The following is a 27495-nucleotide window of genomic DNA, read 5'->3' as shown; positions in this document are numbered from 1 at the left end:
ACTACTTACACTTTTATTAAAACATAGGGTAAATAATATCGTTAAAAAAAACACTATAAAAAGAATCACATATAAATCATGCCTCAGAATCTTCCTCGTCTCCCTCCATTTCATTTGCAATTACCTCAGGAGGTCTCAAATCAATAGCAAATTTTTTTGGCTTTACTTTTTCGCCTTTTGTTGCCACAACACGACTATAAGCTTGAAAAGACGTTGCTAAAGCAAACGTTAACCTTTTTGCACTAATACGGCTGTCGCAAACGAACGCATGACATTCAAAAGGAAACCGTCCATCACGCAGTGCAGCACCAGAGGCAGCAGTTTCTGTTACAACTATCATTGCAAACACGCGTGTATACACCACATCTTGCACACCATACGAGACAATATCGATTGGGTATAAACCAGCAGTAAAATTTTTATTCCCATTCTGCGGCAGATCGCTGAGCACAACACCTTCTTCGGAAACTTTTAGCTGAATGTGAGGAAGCTGCTGCCCTGGTTTCAAGGACTTTGCGTCATTTACCAATTCATCCACTGGTTTTCGCGTATTTTTTATGCCCCACAGTCCTCGAGCTTCGCGCTTGCCGAGATACTTCACAACAAACGACTGGGGTAAGTTAACATCATCCGGTGATAAAGGCTCTTGATTCATAGTTTTCGGACCGTCAATTGATACTAAGCTGCCGTTCGAATATCTCTTCTTTCGACTTGGGTCGTGATGCCGCATTTTTAATGATTCTGGCATCGTTAATGAACTTTCTGAAACAGTCAATAAATTAATTTAATTTTGTGACTTGAAATAAATTACCTAAACAAAACGCAAGCCTTAAAAATGAAACAATCAGCAAAAAAGTGAAAAAGTGAACAGGAGTCAACCTTCATTTATTCAGGATCCAAATCAATTAAAAATAAAACAGTGGCGGATCCAAGGGGGGAGCGCGGGGGTGCCCCCCCTAGCGTAGTCTAAAGTAGTGTAATTTATTTAATTAACTCAAGTTTGCGTTAACTAAACTTGCTCCTAACGCAAGTCTATCGGATCAATCTATTTTGCAACCCCCCCCCCTAATTTATTTTCGGATCAACCTATTTTAAGCCTCCCACCCTAAAAAAAATCCTGGATCCTCCCCTAGACTAAAACATGATAAATTGCTGGTTTGAATTTCAATAAACCGACCAAAAATGATTGAAAATGTCTAGAATTTTGGGTCTTTCCTGATATTTCTAATTATTGTCCCTAAAAAGAAAAATTTTAAATACTAGGCGACTAGAGGCAAAGCGTAAGGTAATTACAATTTGCTGACAATACACAATGCTTTGATTAGACTATTTTTCCTAATTTATAGTATTTCCGTACGTGAAAAGTACGGGAAGACGGGAAAAGTTTTATTCTATTTTATTAAGCGCAACGTATTTAAGAATTTGGGCTGAAGAATTATAATTTTTGCACAATATAGGTTACATACAGACAATCTAAGTTGATTGATAAATTGAGGGATGAATATTACAATAGACAAAGCAAGTCCGTTTTCAAATCAGTCTTTTTTTTCAAATCTACTTTTAATTCAAATTTTTTTCTTTCCTCTGCGTAATTGATCGCCCCAGCTCCCCAATTTCCCCTAGCTATATTACAGCCTAGATTGTTTTATATTTGCATTCATTTCAATAAAATAGAACTACTGTGCAATTTTTTGACAATTTACATAGAACTAAGCCAAACTGAAATAAAGGTACTCTTTCTTTAGCTGGACTCTTTTATATAGTGCTAGTTTGGTTAATGCTAATGAAATAAAATAAAATAGGATATCTATATAATAGTTTAGAAACAAATTTGGGCCATATATTTACACATTAGGGTGGGGGCAAAGCAGAGCTTATAGTAAATACGTAACCTAATCTAACCTAGGTACCTCTCCCCCCCCCAAAAAAAAAACAACCAAAAAACAACACTTTAAATATCGTATACGTGATTAAAACCACGCTATCTATACAGCGGGGTCTTGTATCATCTTGTTGAAAAACGGGTTTTTCAACGTTTTTCGAGTTTGAGATATAAAAAGAGTCCAGCTAATGAAAGAGTACCGAAATAAATTGACGGCTGATTATTAAAATCACAGTTTATAGAATTAGCAGTATGATCATTCTCTATCTCATCCATTATAAAAACCCGGACCGGGGTGCGAGTGCTCCGGAGAACGTTTTTGCAGATATAAACATAGGCGAAGTCAGATTAGCGGGAATGCTGGTTAGTCTATTTACGATTTTTTACATCAAAGTGCATTGAAACAATCGGAAACAGACTAACCAGCATCCTCGCTAATGCAGAAATAAGTGGGAGGAGCTTTTTGTTCGCACTGAGAACGAAGACCAGAAATGATCTGCGATAAGCTTACTGGTATATTCTGTCTACTGTGATTAAAATGAACCGAAACAGGCCATAAAAATTGACCAACAGAGTTTACAAAGGTTTTTAAGAATTATGAAAAGCGCTTTAAACTATATGGGATTAAGAAACACGCATGGGAACCAATTAACGAATATATAGAAGGTGAGGCAAAATTTTTGTTAAAAATTGACGTGGTTTGGGGTTGTTTTGTTGTTTTTTCAATGAAAATACCCAAATTGTACTTTTCGAAATCCAGGGACGGGGAAACAAACAATCTAGGAGGGGATGGGTTCAACTGCCCCCATAGACATCCCTGGAGACACGTATAGTTATCCTACTTACTACTTCCTACGTAATGTTTATTCACTTTTGCAAAATACAAAATGACACATTAATGGACCCTAAATGTGATCGACGCCACTTTCGGATTAGTTTTAAAATATTTATCCACTTTCAGCATCGTCAATAACTGAAACTACTTGGAATGAAAATTACGTTTTATGGTAAATAACAACAGAAAAGTTTAGTTAATTGCAATTTGTCAATCCCAGTATAACTACTAAGACAGCGATATTCATACCATCGTCAGCAACTGAAAATATTTCAGAAGAAAATTTTCATTTTACGGTAAATCACTTATTACCAAAAAATGTAAATTTTATCCTAAAACAAAAACGTTCCTTCTAGACGTTTTCGTAGACGTCTCCAGCACAAAATAAAACCTAATACTTGTTTTCACACATTCATTTACAAGTTATGGCAAGTAATCAATCAATGACGTTTTTTCCCTTGATTTTAATGGCATACTTTTGCTGCAAAGTGTAAAATTGAAATGAGTGAACATGCAAAAAAAAAAGAAAAACGAATAAATTAATTTAAAAACAGATTTTGGCAAATTCTTGGCAACTTGACAAGGCAATTGCCAAATGCCAAAATCCAATATTAACCTCCACCAAGACCTTCAACCTTTCTATTTTATCTTTGTGGCAGTACTTCTTTTTGAACTGCCTCCCTGAAAACTTGCATGGACATTGGCGTCAATTCACGAAAGTTTAGGGGGAGGGGGCAAAATATAATTTCCAGAATCTACGGTGGCCAATTTGTCGGTTTTTCAATTTTCTCAACAAAAATACAAAAAAAGGTCTTTTTTAACGAAAATACCCCCAAAAAAGGTTGTCTTATACAAACCTAGGGGGATCTAGAGGGCATATGCCCCGTCTCCTCAATTCACACCACTTTGCATGAGACCTTTGACGGGGGCAATAATGGTGGTGTTATCAAACAAAATTAAGTTGTGTGGGCTATCATAGACTTCTTTAGCCAAAGCGGAATCAGAGCTCTTGGGCCTTTGATGTAGATTCATGGCTTAATCGATTGAAGATTTACGTTCTGATAATCCCCTTCCTAATTTTTGATGGGTCCTTTTATCGGATCGGAAATTATGTCTTTAAGGATGACAACCCCCCTTCCCTCCCAACAGCCCTCAGGACAAGAGTTGTAAGGTATGCCTCGGGGCATATAAGGTTCTTTATAGAAAGTGTTGTAAAAACTTCAAAAAGGGCTCGTTAGATTGGGAATTGAAAGGGCTAGGACCCTTTTCAATAGTCGAAAGTGATTGGAAAGCAAATAACCCCCCTCCCACGCTCACCATTTCCCGAAACACATCCAATCAAAATTTTAAGATAGCCATTTTGTAAAACGTATTTGAAAGGCCTGGAAGTTATGTCTTTGAGGATGATACCCCCACCCCAAAGTTCTCAAGGGAAAAGGTTGTAATTTATACCCTGGGGGCATATAAGGTTTTTACAGAAATGTTGTCGTAGAAACTTCAAAAAGGGCTTATTTGATTGAAATTGAGAGGGCTATTGCCCTTATTAACAGTTGAAGGTGATCAGAGGGCAAATGCCCCCTCCCCTCCCCACCTTCAGTATTTCCCCAAACACTTCCGATCAACATTTTTATATAGCCATTTTGCTTAAAGTAGTTGAAAGGTCTGAAAATTATGTCTTTGAGGATGACACCCGTCCCACCACCCCCCCCCCCCCGCTACTCTGGTGGAGCTAGCTTTTCAATATATGAACTGGTAAGTTTCACTCTTTATTATGTGTTATATTTTGATTTATTTCTTATCATGTTTAGCACGTTTATTTCGTAGGGCCGCATCCAGGATTTTTTTTTGGGGGGGGGGGAGACTTTAAAAACCCATAAAAAAATTTTTTTAATTTTTTTTGTGTTTTTGCGAGTTGGAAAAAAATTCGGGGGAAAGGGGCTTAAGCTCCCTAATCATCGCCCAGGATACGGCCTTGGTTTTTGGTTTTGGTTTGGTGTGGTGTGAAGCAACCACAGGAACAGGGGACCCTATAAACACCACTACCAAGAATAGAGCTTTTTATGTCCTCGCTGGAGTTGAAAAAGCTATGTAATTTGTTTCAATTTTTAAATGTGAGTTTCAAGGAGGCACTTGAAATCTAGAAACATATCCACAAAAAGTCGACCGTAGTAGCGATATTGAAGAAACTTCTCTGAGCCCCATTATAATCAACTTATATATTTCGATCTTTCGTGTTTTTCTTCCCAAAATAATATTTCGCACCTTAATCGGATCTCAGATAATACTATACCTTGTGAGCAATTCGCGTTGAAAAAAAAGCCATGCATATAATAAATTTGTATTCGAAAGACTGAATAGCCATTCAATATCGGATTTTATTCCGTTGCCCTCTCATCATTGCTTAGAAAGGGCCAATTTAATATTTATATTTGTTTTATTGTTTTTCTTTTCGTATTTTTTTTCTGGGCCTTTATCTGTCTTTTTTGTTTTCTATTCTTAATTCTGCACCGAGGACATTTGAGCGGAATATTTGCATTTGAGCGACTAAAATATTTGCATTGCATTCTTCTCCTATTTTTTCACTGGCTGTGATTATCCTTGCTTTATTTCGTTACAAATCTTTTCTGTTTAGATCATATTTGTTTGGACGGAAAAGAGGCAGTCAAAAAAAGATGCCCGGAAGCAATCTTTAATTGAGGTTGAGTTGTTTGCAATATCCTCCTTTGAAGAGCTAATCTAGTATCCACGTTATCATAGGCAGCACAATAACGCTGCCTAAGTAAAGAACGATGTGGGCACAATGTTTTTTTTATTTATTTCTTTTTGGTTTTGGCCAGGGCACTTCGTATCGAAGGAGTTGTCGTAAAAACTTCGAAAAGGGCTCATACGATTGAAAATTGGAATGGCTAGTGCCCTTTTTAACAGTCGAAAGTGATTGAAAGGCAACTAACACCTCTTCCACGACCACCATTTCCCCAAACACATCCAATCAAAATTTTGAGACAGCCGTTTCTTTCAACGTAGTTGATTTCCAAAGTGAAATTACGTTTTTGAGGAGGGCACTCGCCCCACAGCCCTCAGGGCAAGGATTATAAGTTTGCCCTGGGGGCATATAAGGTTTATATACAAAGCTTTGTCGTAGAAACTTCAAAAAGGGCTTATTCGATTGAAAATTCAAAGTGCTAGTGCCCTGTTTAACAGTCGAAAGTAATTGGGGGGCAACTAACCCCCCTCTCACACCCACCTTTTCCCCAAACACATCCAATCAAAATTTTGAGACAGCCATTTTGTTCAATGTAGTCGAATTTTCTGGAAATTGGCTCTTTGAGGATGATAGCCCCCCCGAGCCCTCAGGGCAAGGATTGTAAGTTATGCCCTGGGGGCATATAAGGTTTTTACAGAAAGTGTTGTCGTAGAAACTTCAAAAAGGGCTCATTGGATTGGAAATTGAAATGTCTAGTGCCTTTTTTAATTGTCGAAAGGGACTGGAAGACAACTAACACCCCTTCCACGCCCACCATTTCCCCAAACACACCCAATCAAAATTTTGAGATAGCCATTTTGTTCAACGCAGTGGAAATCTCTGGAAATTATATCTTTGAGCAGGACACTCCCCCCACAATCTTCAGGGCAAGGGTTATAAGTTATGCCCTGAGGGTATTAAGGTTTTTACTGAAAGCTTTGTCGTAGAAACTTGGAAAACTGCTCATTCAATTGGAAATTCAAAAGGCTAGTACCTGTTTTAATAGTCGAAAGTGATTGGAGGGCAACTAACCCCCCTCTCACACCCACCTTTTCCCCAAATACATCCAATCAAAATTTTTAGATAGCCATTTTCTTCAACGTAGTTTAAAGTTTTGGAAATTTGGTCTTTAAGGATGACACCCCCCCCCCCACAGCCCTCAGAACAAGGGGTGTGAGTTATGCCCTGGGGGCATATAAGGTTCTTATAGAAAGATTTGTCGTAGAAACTTCAAAAAGGGCTAACTCGACTGGAAATTGAAATGGCTAGTGCCCTGTTTAATAGTTGAAAATGATTGGTGGGTAACTAACCCCCTCTCACACCCACCATTTCCCCAAACACATACAATCAAAATTTTGAGATAGCCATTTTTTCAACGTAGCTGAAAGTTCTGTAAATTATGTCATCGAGGACGACAACCCCCCCAGAGTCGTCAGGGCAAGGGTTGTCAGTTAAGCCCCGGGGGTATATAAGGTTTCAAAGAAAGCGATGTTGTAGAAGCTACAAAAAGGGCTCATTTGATAGGAAATTGAAACGGCTAGTGCCCTTTTTAATAGTCAAAAGTGATTGAAGGGCAACTAACCCCCCAAATACATCCAATCAAAATTTTGAGCCATCCATTTTGTTCAACGTAGTTGAAAATTCTGGAAATTAGGTCATTGAAGATGATAATCCTCTAGAACCCTCAAGGCAAGGGTTGTAAGTTATGCCCTAGGACTTATAAGGTTTTTATAGAAAGTTTTGTCGTAGAAACTTCAAAAAGGGATCATTTGATTGGAAATTGAAAATGCTAGTGCCCTTTTTAATAGTAAAAAGTGAATGAAGAGCAACTAACTCCCCTCTCACGCCCACTATTTCCCCAAATACATTTAATCAAAGTATAGAAATATCCATTTTGTTCAACGTAGTTGGAAGTTCTGGATATTATTTATTTGAGGATGACAAACCCCCCAGAGCCCCCAAGGCAAAGGTTGTACGTTATACCCTGGGGCATATAAGGTTTTTATAGATAGTGTTGTCGTAGAAACTTTGAAAGGGGCTCATGGGCTCGTTCAAGTGGAAATTGAGATGGCTAGTGCCCTCATTATTAGTCGAAAGTGTTTGGAGGGTAACTAACCCCCCTCTCACTCCCACCATTTCCCCAAACACGCCCAATCATAATTTTTCAGATAGCCATTTTGTTCAATGTAGTTGAAATTTCTGGAAATTAGGTCTTTGAGGATGACACTCCCCCCAGAGCCCTCAGGGCTAAGGTTTTACGTTATACCCAGGGGGTATATAATGTTTTTTATTGAAAGCTTTATCGTAGAAACTTGAAAAAGAGCTCAATCAATTGGAAATTGAAAGGCCTAGTGCCCTTTTCAATAGTCGAAAGTGATTGTGGGGCAACTAACCCCCCTCTCACACCCACCATTTCTCCAAACATATCCAATAAAAGTTTTGAGATGAAAGTTCTGGAAATTATATATTTGAGGATGACAACTCCCCCAGAGCCCCAAGGGCAAAGGTTGTAAGTTATGCCCTGAGGGCATTTAAGGTTTGTTTTATAGATAGAAATTTCAAAAGAAGGCTTATTCAGTTGGAAATTGAGAGTGCTAGTGCCCTTTTTAATAGTCGAAAGTGATTGAAGGTTAACTAACCCTCCTCTCACGCCCACCATTTCCCCAAACACATCCAATCAAGATTTTCAGATAGCCATTTTGTTGAATGTGGTTGAAAGCTCTGGAAATTAGGCCTTTGAGGATGAAACCCCCCCCCCACAGCCCTCAGGGCTAAGGTTGTATGATATACCCTGGGAGCATATAATCTTTTTTATAGAAAGTGTTGTCGTACAAATTTCAGAAAGACAATCGATTGGAATTCGAAAGGGTTATTGCCCTTGAAATTTTTTATTGAAGGGATGGTTGTTTAACTTCAGAAGAGTTTCAGTCTTTCTCCCTGAAAAAGACTATGTCATTATAAAATGAACAGAAATTAATCAAGAAAACATTTTGCACAAAAAAAATTTTTCAAAAAAAGTAAAGATCTCCACTAAACCAAAAATGAACAAAAATAGAATCAAATAATTTACCAAGCATACAACTACCACAAATCAGTATCAATAAATAAATGAAACCCAATTAAACAGAAATTAAAATGAGTCAAACTCAAAACGAGCAATAATTAATTTTAGTAAGGTTCTAAACCCTATGCTTTCTAAAACCCAGAATATAATTTGTACTTTACTGAAAAAAATCTTTCCAATGTTTTTCCTATTTAAAACTTTAAGAAATCAATAATTAGTGAAGATTCAAAGGATTAAATATCGGTGTATGTGTATTAAACTGACAATGCACATTTTTTTCAGTAAATTCATTTGAATTTTTTCAGTAAAGTACAAATTATATTCTGGCTTTTAGAAAGCAAGATTAATTCTTGAGATTTTGATTAATTCTTGAGAAAATAAGGATAAAAATTTGATTACGCTTTACGTTTATTGTCCTCCATAACTCCTGAACAAATTTACTTTCCCCTAATCATTCCGTTCTTAGGGATTCACCTCCCTTGTTCTGCCTAGACTAAAATACCCATTTTTACCCGAAGGAAATTTTCCATACAAAAGTACAAAAGAAATGTTTTCGTTTAAGTAACTGAAATGTTAGATGAATTAAACCCTCATAGGGTTATCTCCAGCGGGCAAGATTTTTTTTATTTAATTGTGAATGTTAAAATGAAAATTTGAATTTGCTAATCTTTTTTTGCCATGTATTGTGTCAAGTATAGTTGATTCATTTTTAGAAACGGCAATTTTTTGTACTATATTTTACTAATTTCTTTTAATTTTTGGCATTGATTATTCTACGTATTTGACACTCTGATGTGCATTGCCATATTTCTCTTTACTTAGTTTCTATGGTATTTTGTTGTTTTTGAATAATTTTTTTTCCTCTTTTTTTCCTTGGCTCTTTCGAGCTTAAGATAATATTTTGGTAATAATTTTATCCTAGCTAAAAAATAAGTATTAAGGCCAAGATAAAAGATGTGATCTTTTACTTCTTAGATTTAGTTCTGCTCACTTTTGGTTTAATCGACTTTTCCACTTTTCTTTGAAAGACTGATTTTGTGGAAATAGTTTTTTTTAATTATTAAAAGAAAAGAAGGAAAAAAAACACAAACCCAAGAAGAATCACACAGTTCGTTATTATGAGTTTATGTAATAATTTACTCCAGCTAATTACAACCAAAACCCCCCAAAAAGAGTTTATCGTAACGATATAAACATCAAAGGAATCGGGTTTCAGGGTAATTCCTAAATAATCCTTGTTTTTTCTTTCGTATTTCCAATATATGCATTTTAATTATTACACGTCTGTTTTTATGCAAAAATTTGTAATATTGTATTATGAAAAATATTTTATATAAAAACTTGTTATAGTGAAATGTATATTTAAACTATTTGTATGTATTTAATTTATTACATATTATAAGTATAACATGACGTGACAAATACAGAATATGTAATTAGATTCAGAACATGGCTGTATCATTTCTTAATCTTACCCGGTCAAACGTAAAATTTCTCATAATCTTCGGGAGGGTAGTTTTTTTAGGCCTACTTTAAAGGAGATAACGGGAAATTTTGCAATGGAGACTCATCACGTTTGCCAACTGGACATATCTTATATCCAAAGAACATATTCCTGTGCATAGTTGCCAGGTAGCGCGCATTTGTGCCATTTGGTGCTTTTTTGAATTAATTGCGCATTGAATTTTTCAAATTGGTGCATTGTGCCAATTTTACGCATGTCAAAAAAATTCGGCGCAAAAGGGGCGTGTTTTGCCTTCACAATAACAATGACAAATCTCATAATTTTGATGGCGAGTGTTTACTGACATATTCAGGAATCTATCTATAAAGACAGGCGGCATTTTCAGAACCCCGTATAAATTCTCATATTGCATTCAAGGCTCCATGACGACCTAAATTTTTGATTATCCGCGTGAAGAACCAAATAGGAAAGTGGTCAAATTTTAATAAAAAAAAATACAGAAAAGAGTCGGAAAAGCTGACCTTTGTTTGACTTAGCTCAAGCAGCTCTTTCTGTCTTAAGCCCACCCATCAGCAACCCCTTTGTCGAGAGAGTGTTTTCTGTTATGAATCTTGTCAAGTACAAAATTCGAAGCAGGATGCACCTTAAGATGCTTAACTCTACTGTGACCATCCGACTTAGGCGAAATTGCCAGGGAAAGTTCTGCAAGGACTTTGATCCTACACCCGTTATGTTGAATAGATATTATATCATTGACATGTATGACATCAAAAAAACCTTCCAATGACAATAAAAATGAAGATAAAACTCTTGAGGAAATTTTGGGCAATGTAGAAGGAGGGTTTGTTGTTTAACTTTGAAAATGATCTTGAATACTAGTCGAAGATAAATACAATATATGATTAAAAAATGTACAAAACTAATTCTAAGTTCATTAAAAGGAAAACAAAATAAAATAACAATCAGAACTGTTGAAGGACCTTAACAAGTGTAATTTAGTCTCATAAGTATGTCTTTGGCTTGTGTTTCATGACTAAATCTAAGAACATTGTATTTAGCCTACAATTTTATAGATAGTTGCATTAATAACGGCCGGTCTAATTTCTTATCGTTCTTGTCATTCTAATTTATATTTTGAAAGCTACGAAACATTTTTTTCTCATAACTAAGTTTGAGAATGTATAATTTTTGATGCTTAGAATTGCAATGTCTTAAAAACATTGTATAAAGAAGTAAACTTTGATGTCACTTACCTAAATGACAATTTGGAGAGATGTGACCTTAAGGATCATGCGTCTCTTTAGCTCTACATTAGAAAATCCTATCTATTAGTTATCTTTATGTTTATCAAATGCGCCTTTAACTTCCACGTTTTCTTATAATTTATCTGTATTGCAAGACCTGTATACTGAATACCTATTTCTTTTTTTAGTTCTTTAATCACAATTTCTATTGTTGATAGGGAATAATTCAGCATATTAGCCAGAAAGAAATGTAAAATACTACCTTAGATATTGGCAAGTGTTTTTTTTTTTTTTTGTTAGATCTTCTTTAATTTCCTTTTTTATTTAATTCTCTGACATACCAGATACCTAAGGAAAATAGCTTACTTGTCAAGCCAAAGACTGAGAACAGACCACAAAAGTGCATATAATCAGTCAAAAATGCTTCACTGTTTTAGATTTCATATAATCAGTCAAAAATGCTTCACTGTTTTAGATTGCGGAATATGGTGCCGAAATCTATCTGTGAAGACTGAATCCTACCAATTTTTAGTTCTAGTATTCTGAAAAGCAAAATTCATACTATCTGGTAACATTTTTTCTGAATTTTCGGTTTGGTTTTTTATTTGCACTCATCCCTGCAAGATCTAATTTACCCTGAATTTCGAACTCCACCCAAAAAATATAGAGCGAAAATGTGCCGATGGCGCATTTTCGCTTCCCTTGGTGCGCTATCTAAAATCAGGCATCTGGCATCACTGTTCCTGTGTGACGGGACACAATGACATAATAGCGCAAAAAAGAGACATATTTTAGAAAGTTGGACAATAAAAGGAACATATTTTGCAAATTTATGACACAAAATAGAATATTTCCCCGCTGGGTACATATTTTTGTAAAAAAAAATGTCATTTTTCACCACTTCAGTATTAAAACTACTTGTCTAGCACTAAATTTACTTAACTACTTATTTCCTACGAATTTTTTACAGACGTTATTTTTTTACGAACGTTATTATTTTTCGGAGTTGCTTGCTCTTTCCCGCAGACAATTATTTGCAAATACTTTTTAAATTCTGTATAAGTTTGTATTCTTTCATCTATAAACAATTTTATTTCTCCTTGCTTTTACGCTACAGTCAAGATAATAGGCAAGCAGGCACCTTTTTAGTTAACAATCGCTTCCAGCCTCCAATAGTCAGGCAATAATTTCTATCTAATTATCAAGTATTACTAACTGAAAATGAAAAGTTAGCAAACGAACAAAATTAGATTCTTTATGATGTGGAATCAATTTTGATATCAATGGATGTACAAAAAATTAGCTTATTGTGCTGATTCCAAATATATAATATTTTTTAAATATAGTGTTACCCATTAGTGGCATGAGAAAATTTGCCAAATTTTTGAAAAAGTTGAAAAACATCCCATGATAGTCAAAGAATTTTAATGGAAATCACGCCATCAGATTAAGCGTATCAGAGAATCCCACTGTAGAGGTTCCAAGCTTCTATCTATAAAAATGAAATTTTATAGTGTTTGCCAGAAGAAGCATCACTGATTCGTGTTTATTTGTTGTTGATGCTTTTTCCAGGGGTGATCATATCGAACCAATGGTACTAGAATTTCTTAAGACGGCTCGTTCAAACGAAAATTAAAAGATCTAGTGTCCTTTTTAAGTCACCAAGAAATTGGAGGACAACTAGCCCCCGTCCCACGCCCTTTTTTCCTGAAAGTCGTCTGATCAAAATTTTGAGATAGCTATTTTGTTCAGTATTGTTGAAAGGTACAATAGATATGTTTTTGAAGATGACATGACCCCTCAGAACCACCAGAGGAAGGGCCGCAAGTTATGAAATTTGCCCATTGTTTACATATAGTATTTTCTTATAGGGAAGCATACCGATATTTTCCAAGGGAGGAAGGAGATCTTCTGGGAATGGATTTTCTATGTGGAGAATTTCTCATTGCGATGGAAGTTTCTGGGGGTGAACTTTTCAGGGGAAATTTTACATGGGAAAAATTTACCTGAATTTGTATACAGAATGTTTGTTATTTGTCTTTTTTCTCGTTGTTGATCCCATTGTGCATGTAGAGACACTCTGAGGGAAGTCTCAGGGGGAAGTTTTCAGCGGAGTTGGAATTCTCTTGGGATCTTTTTTTGGGTAGGGGGATTTTCCACGGGGAAAATTTCCAGAGGGGAATTATAACCAGGAGAAATTATCCATGGAAAATTCCTGGGGGATAAGTTTCCCAAGGGAGGTATTTTCCAAACAGGGATATTCCCCAATGACCTTAAAAAGGATCAGAAACTAAATGAATACGTCTTTCATCAACTAAAAGTAGGGTAAGGAGTATTTTTCAGGCAGAATCTTAAGCAAAAATTTTCTTGGAAGGATTCGCTGCGTGGATGGAATTGTCCGGGGGTAAATTCCCGGCGGAAGAATTTTACATGGGAGGAATTTTATATAGAGGAATTCTTCGTTGGGAAATCTTCAACAGAGGGGATAGATTTCCTGTGATTATCTGAAAAACTATCGAAAATAAATGCAAAAACTAGTTTTTTTCTACCTAAAGTAAAGAGTGACATTAAAACTTAAAACGTACAGAAATTATTCCGTATATGACGGGGGCTATTCCTTCCTCACTACCACCTTCTCTACACTAATGTTCGACCTTTGGTCTAATTTTTTAAGAACTATTCTTGAAACACAAGGGCCGGGCCACCCTTGGAGTAAGCTCCCCCCTCCAACCTTGGTGGAGAGGGGTGGAGCCACCCCCTCCACACACGTATTCTTTTCCCATGATGTATCCAACATAAATTTTGAGATAAATATTTTGTTAAAAATGGTCCAAAGAACATAGAACAATGCCCTCAGCGTTTACACAACCCATAAGAGCCGCGAACAAGGGTTGTAAGTTATGCCCCAGGGGCATATAAGGTTTTATGGAATGGGTAGTCGTATAAGCCTCAGATGGGGCTTATTTAATTGAAGTTTAGTGCCCTTTATAAGCGTCAAAAGTGGTTTGAGGGCAACCCCCCCCGCACCTATCAGCTCCGAAAACCAGCATCCAATCAGAATTTGTAGACATCTATTTTGTTCAGCATTGTTCAAAGGTCCAGTAATTATGCCTTTGGGGATGTCAACTCCCTGATTCAAGGGCTAAGAATCTTACCTAGCGCTCGGTAACGTCGCTTGACTCCTGGATTGTACCTTATGATATGCGCAAGAAATACTCTGATTGGCAAAAAGCTACCAAGAGAAGTGAAAATGCTGACCCTCATGCCCACCATACCTGTCAAACGGAACTCTCGTAGGAAGATGAGCCTTAAGCTCCGAAAAATAGTTTTTTGCTGTTTACATGTTTTCATGACTTTTGTGCTTTGACACTAGTTCATTTTTATGGATGAACTAAATAAATCTTTTTCGTTTTCATTATATTCTATGTTAACTGACCACATTGAAAGAGGTTTTCAAGTCGCAAAAAAACTAGTTTCTGAAATTTCAAGATGGACATATTATGGACATATTATAGACAAAATATGGACATAATTTGGCTGAAAAGTACACATTTTTGGATGCTCAAGGGACATATTCATTGACCAAAAAGTTGGCAACCCTGAGATTCTTACCTTTTAAAACGTGCATCTTCTTTTGGTAGGAAATTAAAGCCGTGAAATTATTTTAGAACATAGCTTTTGTATCCTATCATAAGAAGAATGCGGGAAATTTTACAAAGTTACTACTTTGTTAAATTTGACAACGTTTTTGTCCGTAAAAATTCAAAGATTAAAAATCTGCCGATCCCCAGAGACAGCTTTACCTTTAAACGAAAGCTACAACTTCCCAAGCTGTTTGGTAACATATGTTTTTTAGCTTATTTTTTGCTGATTTTGTTCCCACGTTTCTTTTTCTTATATTTGGTACCGCAACTGCATAAATTAAATATCTTATTCCCGATGTTTCTACTTTTTAGGATTTTTTAAGGTTGTGTAACTTTCAATTTAACCAATTCAAACAATCAGATTTCATTTTCATTGCCCTTGGTACTTTTTTCGGTGAAATTTACTCATCGATTATTTAGCTGCCTCTCACTAATAAATTTATGAATTGAAATTTTATTTGAAATGAACTTTTTAATTATATTTTTCTTATCTTCTGAAATGCAGCTCAACCGAAAGACCCTATTTTACAGCTTAGCTGCAGTTATGCCAAAGGCGGTATGCTACAAAGCATAAGTCTTACATGGCATTGAAAAATATGAAAAAATATACGTGACTGCATTTTGTGATACCTTGGATGTGAAGGAAGATTTGTTTTGTGAGGAGGAATTTAGCAACAGTACTAAAAGGATTAAAGAATAATAAGGCTCCAGGTGCTGATAGGGTGGTAAATGAGTTTCTTAAATATGGTGGCTCTGAGGTTAGAAATAAGTTATTGAAGATTATTAATATGATTTTTGAAAAAGGGGAAGTACCTAAAGATTTGCGGAAAACCTTAATTAAGCCACTTTATATGAAAGGTGATAAAATTGAGTGTGGTAATTATCGAGGCATTAGTCTGGTCTCTGTAGGTGGCAAATTGCTTAGTAATATGATACTTTTTAGACTGAGAGATGCCGTAGACAAAGTTTTAAGAAAAGAGCAGTGCGGTTTTACAAAAGGTAGAGGATGTGTCGACAAAATTTTCACTCTTAGGCTAATAATTGAGAAGTGCCTGAGTTTTCAAACACCTTTGGTCCTTAGTCTTATATATTATGAGCAAGCGTTCGATTCTGTTGATAGAGGAGCTTTAGTAAAGGTATTATGTTTGTATTGCGTACGATATAAACACAATAAAGTGATTAATGTTATATAGGAGAGTAACACTGCTGCGGTTAAGGTAGGAAATGAGGTTAGCAGCTGGTTTTGTATTAAATCAGGAGTTAAGCAGGGTTGTGTTCTATCCCCCCTTTATATGGATTATTTTGATGGACTTTGTATTAAGGGGCACAGGAAAGGCAATGGGAGACCACGGAATCAAGAGGGGAGGAAAAAGTCTCCTGGACTTGGATTATGCTGATGATTTAACCATCCTAGATGAAAGTGTGAGCAAAATGAATGAAGTTTTAGAGGTTTGCGAGTTCAGGGTGCTAGTATTGGTTTGAAAATTAATGTTAGGAAGACTAAGTCACTAAGGCTAGGAATAAGTGAAGATGAAAAGGTGACGCTGGGTAATGAAAAGATTGATCAGGTGGGCAGCTTCACTTACCTTGGTAGTATTAGTAGTAAAGATGGTGGGATCAGGGAAGATGATAAATGTAGAACAGCCGAGGCTCGGGGTGTTTTTTCACAGTTAAAAAAAGTCTGGAAGGATAGGAAGATATTTCTGGAAACCAAGATTAGAATATTAGAAGCTACAATAATGATAGTGGCCAAATATGGCTCTGAAGCATGGGCGCTCCGAAAAGCAGATGAAGATTTGCTAGATGTTTTCCAGAGAAATTGCTTAAGGATTGTTCTGGGTACCCGGCTGACTGACCGTATTTCAAACAATAGGCTATACGAAAAATGTGGTTCAATACCGCTTTCTAGGTCTATAATGAAAGAAAGGTTGAGGTGGTTAGGGCATGTTGTGCGGATGAAGGATGACAGATTGCCGAAGATTGTTCTTTTCGGCCAACCATCTAGAGCTAAACGGAAAGCAGGTCGTCCCCGTCTGGGGTGGGAGGACGTCATAAAGAAAGATTTAAAGGAAATGGGAACTTCGTGGGCGGGTGTAAAAAGGGAGGCTTTGAATAGATTGGGGTGGAGGAGGAGCGTGCGTAGCTGTGTTGGCCTCAGGCGGCTTGGTGCTGCGATGAGTTGTTATTAGTAGTAGTAGTAGTGGACTGCATTTTAAAATATTTAAGAACAAATGAGACTGCACTCTACAGTTCAGCTGGAGTAAGTCAAGAGGCAGCATGTTCCAAGGCATAAATTTTAGAAGAGAGTTAAAAATGTGAAGAAAAATATATGTGACTGCATTTTAAAGTATGTAAGAAAGTACTGAACTTTTTTTTTTACAAACTACTTAAGAACGTATGAGACTACATTTTACAGATCGGCTGCAGTAAATCAAGAGGCAGTAAATTGCAAGATATAGATTTTGCAAGAGAGTGAAAAATATGAAAAAAACATATGCGACTGCATTTTAGAATATACAGGAATGTATGAGACTGCACTTTACAGTTCAGCTGCATTAACTCAAAAGGCAATATGTTGCAAGGCATACATTTTAGAAGAGAGAAACAGACATGGAGAAAAATATATGTGGCTCCATTTTAAAATATCTAAGAACATTTGAGACTTCACTTCACAGATTCGCTGCAGTAAATCGAATGGCAGTAACCTCCACGTCATAGATTTTGCAAGAGAGTGAAAAATATGGAAAAAACATATTTGACCGCTTTTTAGAATATACAAGAATGTACGAAACTGCACTTTACAGTTCAGCTGCAGTAACTCATAAGGCGATATCTTGCAAGGCATAAATTTTAGAAGAGAGTTAAAAATGTGAAGACAATATTTGTGACTGCATTTTAAAGTATTTAAGAACGTATGAGACTGCACTTTACAGTTCGGCTGCAGTAAATTAAAAGACAGTAAGCTGCAAGGAATAGATTTTACAAGAGAGGGAAAAATATGAAAAATATACGTGACTGCCATTTAGAATATACAAGAATGTATGAGACTGCACTTTACAGTTCAGCTGCAGTAACTCAAAAGGCGATGTGTTGCAAGGTGTAAGTTTGAGAAGACAGTAAAAAATATGAAGAAAAGTATATGTGACTGCATTTTAAAATATGTAAGAACATATGAGACTTAACTTTACAGCTCGGCTGCAGTAAATCAAAAGATATTATGTTGCAAGGCATGAATTTTACAAGAGAGTGAAAAATATGAAAAATAAAAAAATAAATGTAACTGCATTTTAAAATATGTGAGAATCTCTGAGATCATATGAGACTGCACTTTACAGCTCATCTGAAGTAACTCAAAAGATGGTATGTTGCAAGGCATAAACTTTATAAGAGAGTGAAAAATATGAAAAAATATATTTGACTGTATTTTAGAGTGTACAAGAATGTATGAGACCGCACTTTGCAGTTCAGCGGTAGTAATACAAAAGGCGGTATATTACAAGGCATAAATTTTTCAAATGAGCGAAAAAAAAAATTGCGACTGTATTTTAAAATATATTAGACTGCATTTTACAGTTCAGATGGACTAATTCAAAAGATGGCATGTCATAAGGCATGAATATTTTGTGGGATGCGAAATAAAAATGAAAACAGCTTCTGCTTTAGTCACAGTCCCTGAAACTCTTCAGATTCAGGATCATTTTTTTGCGTCATCGTACCCCAATCCGGGGCAACCTGTATCTTTTCCAATTTGCAGGATTGACAATTTTGATCAGGTTACTAAGTAATAGGAAAAGCCACTATTATAGCTCTCAAAAATCTAACCATGGGAAAAAATTTACCCCTAAAAAAATCACCCCCGAAAAGTTGTCCCCCAAGAGGAGCTTGCCTCTGAAAAAGTCTCAAAGGGAAACTTGCCACCAGAAATCTAGCCCCAGAGATTTGTCCCGAAGTCAAATACAACTTGCTGCTCTTAAAAAATATCCGCCAGAGTTTGCTTCCTAAATCAATGGATGGAAAATCTGATTCTCCTCCATTGTGGGCATCTTTGCTGATAAATCCCTCCAATGAACCTCCTCCCTAGTTCCTCCCTAGTTCTTAGTCTCGTATGGGGATATTTGATTTTCTTATACTTTTGAATTATAATTTTTAAATTCAAGAAATTTGTCGATTTTTTTTTTAGATTTTTTTATTGGGGGGGGGGGGGTATTTTCACTTTATTTTAACCTCATTTTTTTAGTTATTTGTTTTCCTGTTTTGCTGATTTATATATACGTTATTTTTCACTTTTTTCCTTTCAGCTATTTTTGTTTGATTTCTTTGTTTTCTAATTGTTTTATTGATTTCATTTAGCAGTTTGTCCCAGGCCCAACAACTAGCCTATATATACTCCTGGGAAAATTAATTTTGATGTTATATTGTGCTTTGTTAATAAAAAAAAATGGTTTTTTCTTTTTTTTTCTATAATAAAAACTGTGCTTTGTCTTATTCTAAAAACTGGCAAGGAAAAAATAATGCAGGGGACATACTTCACTCTTTATGAAGTCAAGGCTAATGCGTTAACTCTGAAAGGCTCAAGGATACGTTGCCGTCCTTTTGTCTGTATTTTGGCATTAGTTATTTAATTTGGAGCAAATTTACACTGTAAGGGAAATTTCCATTGAATTCTTTTAGATCGTGACCTGTGTCCTCCCAGAGGCGATACTCCATATAAGTAATTAACAATTTGACCACAGAACAACTGGAGAAAATTTTTCTAGGGAGGTGAGTGTGGGGAGGGGAAATCGTTGGGAAATTAGTTCGGGTATTTATGAATTATTTATAATAAGGTTGCACCATTACCATTGCAAAAGCAAAAAAAGGCTAAAACAAATTAACACGCACATAAAAAGATGAGCAGAGCAAAAGGGTAGTATTCTTGATTAAGGGCTTTTGTATATCTTGGAAAGTAGTAGTCGGGCAAATGAAACTTTCAAGAATGGTACTAGGGAATAAATGGTCCACTAGGAAGGTATTTTGACATGCCAACCTTCACTTCTCCCCCTCCAAAGGGTACTGATCTTTAATAATCTTTTACGAGGTTTGTGTTACACACAAGGAACCTTGCAAAGTAAATCTTCTGCTCAAACGAGGCAGGAGAAACTTGTTATGGGCCTCATGTATTTGCTGAACCTCTTTTGCTGAGTTTCTAGAGATCTGTAAATCTATATCTTAATTTGAAAAAAAAACCTTGATATGGCTAACATCCTACTCAAGTAACAGGAATTGCACTTTCAAAAACTAAAGCCAATTAAAAAGAGATTGAAAATTCAGAATTAATTTAAATGTTTTTTTTTCAGGATTCAGATAGGTGAAAACCTGTCATTAAGCCCTGGATAAAAGTGGACACTGTGACATGCCAATATCTTCTCAGGATATATTTTTGTCTTAGGATTCATTCCCCAACGTTTAATTCACTTAATTCAGCTACTTTGCAAGAGAACAAGAAGTCCCTAAACTAGATTTTTACTCAAAAACACAATCCCAATGCAACAACGCTATGCAAAAATAACAACTATACTTTTGAAAATATGAGTTCCTTTCATATTTTGTAGTGTTTTTTTGTTGTTGTACCATATTTTTTTGTGTTTCTATCCTCATCATTTTGTTTATTTGCTAATTTCTTTCAGGCTTTTTTTTCCCTTTTTTACTTTTGATAAAAGCTTTTGGAGGTCAATCCAAATATTCAGATTCTTGCAAAAAAAAAACAAAAAACAAAAAAAACTGGTGTTTTATTCTTGTAAATTTCACTGTCTTAATAAAAGATTTGCCCTTTTTTCATTATCTTCATTTTAATTATTAATGGCATCAGTAGGTTTTAATTGAAACGGGTGTAGCAATTATATTTTTTAAACCTAGGGAGGGGGGCGAATTTTTGCTTAGAAATAAATACCGAAAAAACGGACTTGTATGATATAGCCCCGACCACTCAAGTTATTCATGTATTGAAGCACTGTAGAACCGGTTTTTTCGTTAGTTTTTTTCACCTTAATGTGAGACAAGACAAAGAGAAGTGACAGAATAGATGGGAAATATATAATTTGGGCTACATATTTGCACATAGGGGGGGGGAGGTAAAGCATTTTGGATAGTTTGAAAACAAAAAATTATTCTTACTTCATAATATGCAGAATAATTGTATTATACATACCTAACACATTAGGCATGCAGACCGGCTATACTTTACCCCCCTCCACCCTAATATGCAAAAATATAGCCCAAATTTGTTTCTAACTGTCTTATATTTTTAGATATATTTCATCAGGATTGAGCGTCAGAGAAATAGGTTCTACTTAGATGAAGAGTATTAGGTCGGGGCTATATCACACAAGTACACCGAAAAATTTTAACACCTTCCTCTCCCCCCACAAAAATTATAATACATCAGCAGATTTTAAGTTAAGGTATTAGCCTAAAATTGGGGCTGTTGAGAAGGAAACATGATAGAATACAATTCTTATTTCATAATATGCAGAAAAATTGTAGTTAACACATTATGACTGAAGTTCCACTATACTTTACCCTCAACCCTCCTAATGTACAAATACATGCCCAAATTATATATATATATATATATATATATATAAATATCCCAAGTATTTTGCCATGTGTCATTCTTGTTTCAACCCTTAAACCCGTAAATAGAATCGGCGATGACGAAATCAAGGAACGGAAAAACGCATGGGGAATATATAATTTGGGCTACGCATTTGCTCATAAGCGGGGGGGGGGGGGTAAAAATTATTAAAATAATATAAAATATAATAATACAATATATTAAATAATAATATTAATTAAATATCAAATAAATTATAATATACAATTATGTATACAAAATAATATAAAATTAATCATATAGATTATTTACTAAGGATTATTAGTAAGTACAGACCTGTCACGCTAACTCCCATCACTTTGACTTGATCACTATGATCCCACGAGTCTGACTGAAGTTCAGCCATGAAGATGCTTTAAAAAAACGTCAGCTGGTCTGACCTAAAAAAGGCAACATCTAGATTTAATGTACTTCTTTGTTTATGATTTAATGTGCCAGTCTAAATTACTCAATTTACTTCGAACTTTTGAACCCTTAAGACATATAAAATTACTTGCATGGTTTTTATACTATTCTCAAAGCATATGGTGTTTTTATTCCTTTTCGGTTTTAGGAGATTCGAGGAACTGTATATCATTTGTTTCTCTCCTTCGCTCTTTATCTTTCTCCTCGTCCTTCTTTCGCTCTCTCTCTCTTTCACTCATTTCTTCTAGCATCTCATCTCTCTTTCTCTCTGTCCCCTTACTAAATATATTACATTCCCAACTTCGAAAAATTACAATTTGTTCCGAGAGGCACTTTGATGGTCATTTATTTCAGGGAAATGGCCAATTTTTTTTTGGAGGGGTGATCTTTAAATCTCTTAACAAAATATAAATTATGCAAAATAATTCTAGAGCAAGATTAAATTTTTAAAATCATCGGAGGGAAGAGACTGGGACTGAAGGCTGTTTTCCTGCGTGTATCACTGATTTAAAGCAGCCCCTTAACAAGTAATGCCATTTACAAATAATTCACCTGGTTCATAGTTAATTTTATTTTCTCTATGGGTGGAGTAGTCAAACTGAGTTAAGGTTTAGGCCACCAATTCTCGTTGCCTCCGCTACTACTACTACTACTACTGTCAACTCACAGTAGCATCAAGCGACCTGAGGTCAACACAGTTACGCCCACTAGCCATCCATCTTGATTTATTCGAAGTGTCCCTCTTTAAACTGTTCTAGGTGTCCCCCCGGAAAGTTTTCCCTGAAAATACCCCCAGCAGAAAATACCCCTTCGGAAATTACTCCTTGCGAAAAATACTCCCCTCCCTAGAAAATAATTAATACTATCTCTAAGCAATGGACAAATCATTAAAAAGGTGCTTAAACTTCTACAATGGGATTCTCTGAGTGTTTGTAGTTTGTGAGGGAGAGAGAAACCACAAAGGGTGCATTTTAATGCAAAAAAAAAAACAGCTCTCATTGACCCATCAGAAAAATACAGAATGAACTGTAAGGGAGAGACGAAGGGAGGGCGGAGGTAGAACTTGATGCATAATTCCCAGGTCCGTAACCGGGATTTTTGGGGGAGGGGTTTCAGAAGAGGTGTTTTCCAGGGTTTATTTTCCGAGGGAAGATTTTCAGTGGGGGGTATTTTTTGGGGGTGGGGGTATTTTCCGTGATGGGCATTTACCGGGGGGGGGGGGTGAACGTCGGACACCCTTTAAACAGTCCCAAGAAGTTCCAATTTCCTCTTAATTCTTGCTTACGACTTTTTTCAACCCATACGGAGATGACCTGCTCTTAAGATGGCTGCCAAAACGGATGGTTCTTGGCAATCTATCATTCTTCATTCGCAAAACGTGTCCTAGCCATTTCAACATTTCTCTCATTATAGTCATAGAAAGTGGAATCGAACCACATTTTTCGCACAGCTTACTGTACCGTCAATCAAACGTCAATCAAACTTAAAGCAATCCGTAGACAGTTCCTCTGAAAAACATCTAAGGAAATCTCTTTCGTCTTTCAAACCGCCCACGTTTCAAAACAATACTTGCCCGCTGTCATAACTGTGGGTTCCACTATTTTAATCTTGGTTCGCACATCTTTCTAAGGACCTAATTAGCTGAGAGGGGGGGGGGCAACAGGGAGTTTCAAATCCTCATTATTTATTTTGCCAGCTGTTGGACATTAGTATCCCTAACTATGTCCTCCAGCTCAATATCCAGCAAATGAAAAATTCTCAATACCTGCAATGGCTTCAGCAATCATTCGTATTTGAGACCTGATTAGTCGAAAGAAAAGTTTATTCACCATGGGGTTAAACTTCGGAATCACTACCTTTTTACATCATTCCTATCTCTACAAATTTTGTTCCACTGTCTCATAGCTCCTTATTGTCGCTTCAAGCAGCTTTGAGACATGAATATAAAAGGCTCGGGCCCATAGTATGTCACTAATGTCAGTAATTCCTTGTGATCCCTTTGGGCTCCCTAGTGATGCCACTATTTGCAGCGAGTTTTTTTTTTGCCTAGTGATTATGTTTGGCCTAGCGATTTGTTTTTCCTAGTGATTTTGATTCATTACTTATTAAAAAAAATTAGTGATTTTTGCTTTTATTTGTGATTTCTTAAAAACCCGTAAAAATTCAGACGAAAAAAAACCACATAAACCATAAGGTCATGGCGAGTCACGTTCACTTCAACTGTCAAATAAATTGGAAATATGAAGCGGAAACTATACCTCAAATTGGGTCACGAAAAGGGGTTTCAACCGCACATCTTTAACCCCTTTCCTTACAAAGAGGGTAAAATATAATATCCCTTCCTCTTTAAAGCCTCATGCCTAACAGCCTGAAAAGAAAGGAGGAAAAGCATGTACTATTTCCACCATTTCATACGTCCACGCTCAAGACATCTTAGGCAGCGCACTAGCGCTGCCTAAGTAAAAAACGATGTGGGCACAATGTGTTTTTTTTTGTTCCTCCATACCCGGGCACTTCGTATCGAAAGACTTGTCGTAGAAAATTCGAAAAGGGCTCATCGATTGGAAATCGGAGCGGCTAGTGCCCTTTTTAATTTTCAAAACTGATTGGAGGGCAACTAGCCCCCCCCCCACGCCCATCATTCCCCCAAACACATCCAATCGAAATTTTGGGATAGCCATTTTGTTCAGCGTAGTTGATTTCCAGATAGAAAATATGTTTTTTAGGAGGACACTCCCCCATAACCTTAGCCCCCCCCCATGCCCATCATTTCCCCAAACACATCAAATAAAAATATTGAGATAGTCATTTTGTTCAGCGTAGTTGATTTCCAGATAGAAAATATATTTTTAAGGAGGACACTCCCCCACAACCGTCAGGGCAAGGATTATAAGTTATGCCCTGGGGGCATTTAAGGTTTTTTATTGAAACCTTTGTCGTAGAAACTTGAAAAAGGGCTCATTCAATTTGAAATTCAAAGGACTAGTGCCCTATTTAATATTTGAAAGTGATTTGAGGGCAACTAACCCCCTTTCTCGCCCCCTTGTCCCAACCCACATCCCATCACTAGTTTTAAATTGCGAGTTTATTCTACGTAGGTGAAATTTTTGGAAATTTGGTCTTTAAGGATGAAAACCCCTCCCCCCATAGCCCTCAGAGCAACGGTTGTAAGTTATGCCCTGGGGGCATATAAAGTTTTTAAGCCCCCCCACGCCCATCATTTCCCCAAATACAACAATTAAAATTTTGAGATAGCCATTTTGTTCAGCGTAGTTATAGAAAATAAGTTTTTGCGGAGGACACTCCCCTACAACCCTCAGGGCAAGGGTTTTAAGTTATGCCCTGGGGGCATAGAAGGTTTTTATAGAAGGCGTTGTCGTAGAAACTTCAGAAAAGGGCTCATTTGATTTGAAATTCAAAGGGCTAGTGCCCTTTTTAATAGTCGAAAGTGATTGGAGGGCAACTAGCCCCTCCTCCCATGCTCATCATTCTTCCAAACACATCCAATCAAAATTTTGAGATAGCCATTTTGTTCAGCGTAATTGATAGTTCCATATAGAAAATATGTTTTTGAGGAGGACACTCCCCCACATCCCTTAGGGCAAGGGTTTTAAATTATGCCCTGGGGGTATATAAGGTTTTTAGAGAAGGCGTTGTCGTAAAAGCTTCAAAACAGGCTCAAGCGATTGGAAATTCAAAGCGCTAGTACCCTTTTACTAGTCGAAAGTGATTGGAGGGCAAGTAGCCCCCCCATGCCCATCATTTCCCCAAACACATCAAATAAAAACTTTGAAATAGCCATTTTGTTCAGCGTAGTTGATTTCCAGATATAAAATATGTTTTTGAGGAGGACACTCACCCACAACCCTCAGGGCAAGGATTATAAGTTATGCCCTGGGGGCATTTAAGGCTTTTTATTGAAATCTTTGTCGTAGAAACTTGAAAAATGGCTCATTCGATTTTAAATTAAAAGGGCTAGTACCCTTTTTAATATTCAAAAGTGATTTGAGGGCAACTAACCCCCCTCTCACGCCCCCATTTTCCCCAAACACATCCAATCAAAATTTTAAATAGCCATTTTATTCAACGTAGTTGAAAGTTTTGGAAAAGAGGTCTTTAAGGATGACAACCCCTCCCTCCTCAGTCCTCAGGGCAAGGGTTGTAAGTTATGCCCTGGGGGTATATAACGTTTTTAATGAAAGGCAACTAGCCCTCCCACGCCCATCATTCCCCCTAACACATCCAATCAAAATTTTGAGATAGCCATTTTGTTCAGCGTAGTTGATTTCCAGATAGAAAATATATTTTTGAGGAGGATACTCCCCCACAGCCCTAAGGGCAAGGATTATAAGTTATGCCCTGGGGGCATTTAAGGTTTTTTATTGAAATCTTCGGCGCAGAAACTGGAAAAAGGACTCATTCAATTTAAAATTCGAAGGGCTAGTACCCTTTTTAATATTCGAAAGTGATTTGAGGGCAACTAACCCCCCTCTCACGCCCACCTTTTCCCCAAGCACTGCCAATCAAAATTTTGAAATAGCCATTTTATTCAACGTATTTGAAACTTCTGGAAATTAGGTCTCTGAGGATAACAACTCTCCCTCCCCCACAGCCCTCAGGATAAGGGTTGTAAGTTGTGCCCTGGGGGCATATAAAGTTTTTAATGAAAGGCAACTAGCCCCCCCCCCCACGCCCATACTTTCACCAAACACATCCAATCAAAATTTTGGGAGACCCATTTTTTTCAGCGTAGTTGATTTCTAGCTAGAAAATTAGGTTTTGATAAGGATACTCCCCCACAGCCCTCAGGGCAAGGGTTTTAATTTATGTCCTGGGGGCATATAAGGTTTTTAATAGAAGGCGTTGTCGTAGAAACTTCAAACAAGGGCTCATTCGATTTGAAATTCAAAGGGCTAGTGTCCTTTTTAATAGTCGAAAGTGATTAGTGATATTTTTTGTTGTTGTTGTTGTTTAGACAGGGGCACTTTGTATCGATGGAGTTGTCGTGGGAACTTTGAAAGGGGCTCTTTCGATTGAAAATACAAAGGGATGATGCCCTTTTTAATAGTCAAAATTGATTGGAGGGAAACTAGTCCCCCTTCCTCTCCCACCCTTCCACGCCGACCGTCCCATTTGCCCATTATGTTTAAAAACTAGATGTTGCCTCGAAAGTAAATCAAAATGCACTTTGTTAATGGTAATTCTCAATAAGACATCTCGGCAGCATCCGAAGAACGACTGAGGGCAGTGTGTTCGATCTATTGTGGCTAATTCTGCTTTTAAAATTTAACCAAATCAAAATGGCGGAAGTGTCTCTAAGCTATCAAAGACAATAAACTGATTTTTTTTGCGAATGGCATCAAGTTTTCCGTTTCAGGTCTACTAGAGGAGGTATGCAACTAAAATTAAACAGTACTATTTGTGTCCAGATTTTTAAAAGGGTTTATGTTGTTAAAAACTGGTGAAAATTTTTCTCCATGCATACAAATAGCAGGCCAAACTATAAAGTCTTAAAAAACTAAAAGATTTAAAGTGTTATTTTCTTTTTCCCTGAAAAAACT

The 27495-nt window shown here is 36.6% G+C and overlaps 1 protein-coding gene across 1 annotated transcript; it reads right to left on the bottom strand.

The window, feature by feature from the left end:
* On the bottom strand, nt 1-21911 carry LOC148944883 (low density lipoprotein receptor adapter protein 1). Its single transcript, XM_089098717.1, has 2 exons — nt 21806-21911; nt 1-762 (listed from the first exon to the last, which is right to left on the bottom strand). The coding sequence occupies exons 1-2, from the start codon at nt 21873-21875 to the stop codon at nt 77-79; spliced, it is 756 nt and encodes a 251-aa protein (XP_088954843.1). The 5' UTR covers nt 21876-21911; the 3' UTR covers nt 1-76.
* Nucleotides 21912-27495: the final 5584 nt, after the last annotated feature.

The sequence above is a fragment of the Artemia sp. Qi Xiang Cuo genome, chromosome 13 (genome assembly GCF_049724085.1).
Source record: "Artemia sp. Qi Xiang Cuo chromosome 13, ASM4972408v1, whole genome shotgun sequence".
NCBI lineage: Eukaryota > Metazoa > Arthropoda > Branchiopoda > Anostraca > Artemiidae > Artemia > Artemia sp. Qi Xiang Cuo.
This window is presented reverse-complemented; position numbering and strand designations above follow the sequence as displayed.

Coding starts and splice junctions, on each gene's coding strand:
- LOC148944883 (XM_089098717.1), bottom strand. CDS start 21,875: ATGGCTGAACTTCAGTCAGACTCGTGGGATCATAGTGATCAAGTCAAA. Junction 763..21,805: donor GATGGGAGTTAGCGTGACAG/GTCTGTACTTAC, acceptor TGACTGTTTCAG/AAAGTTCATTAACGATGCCA.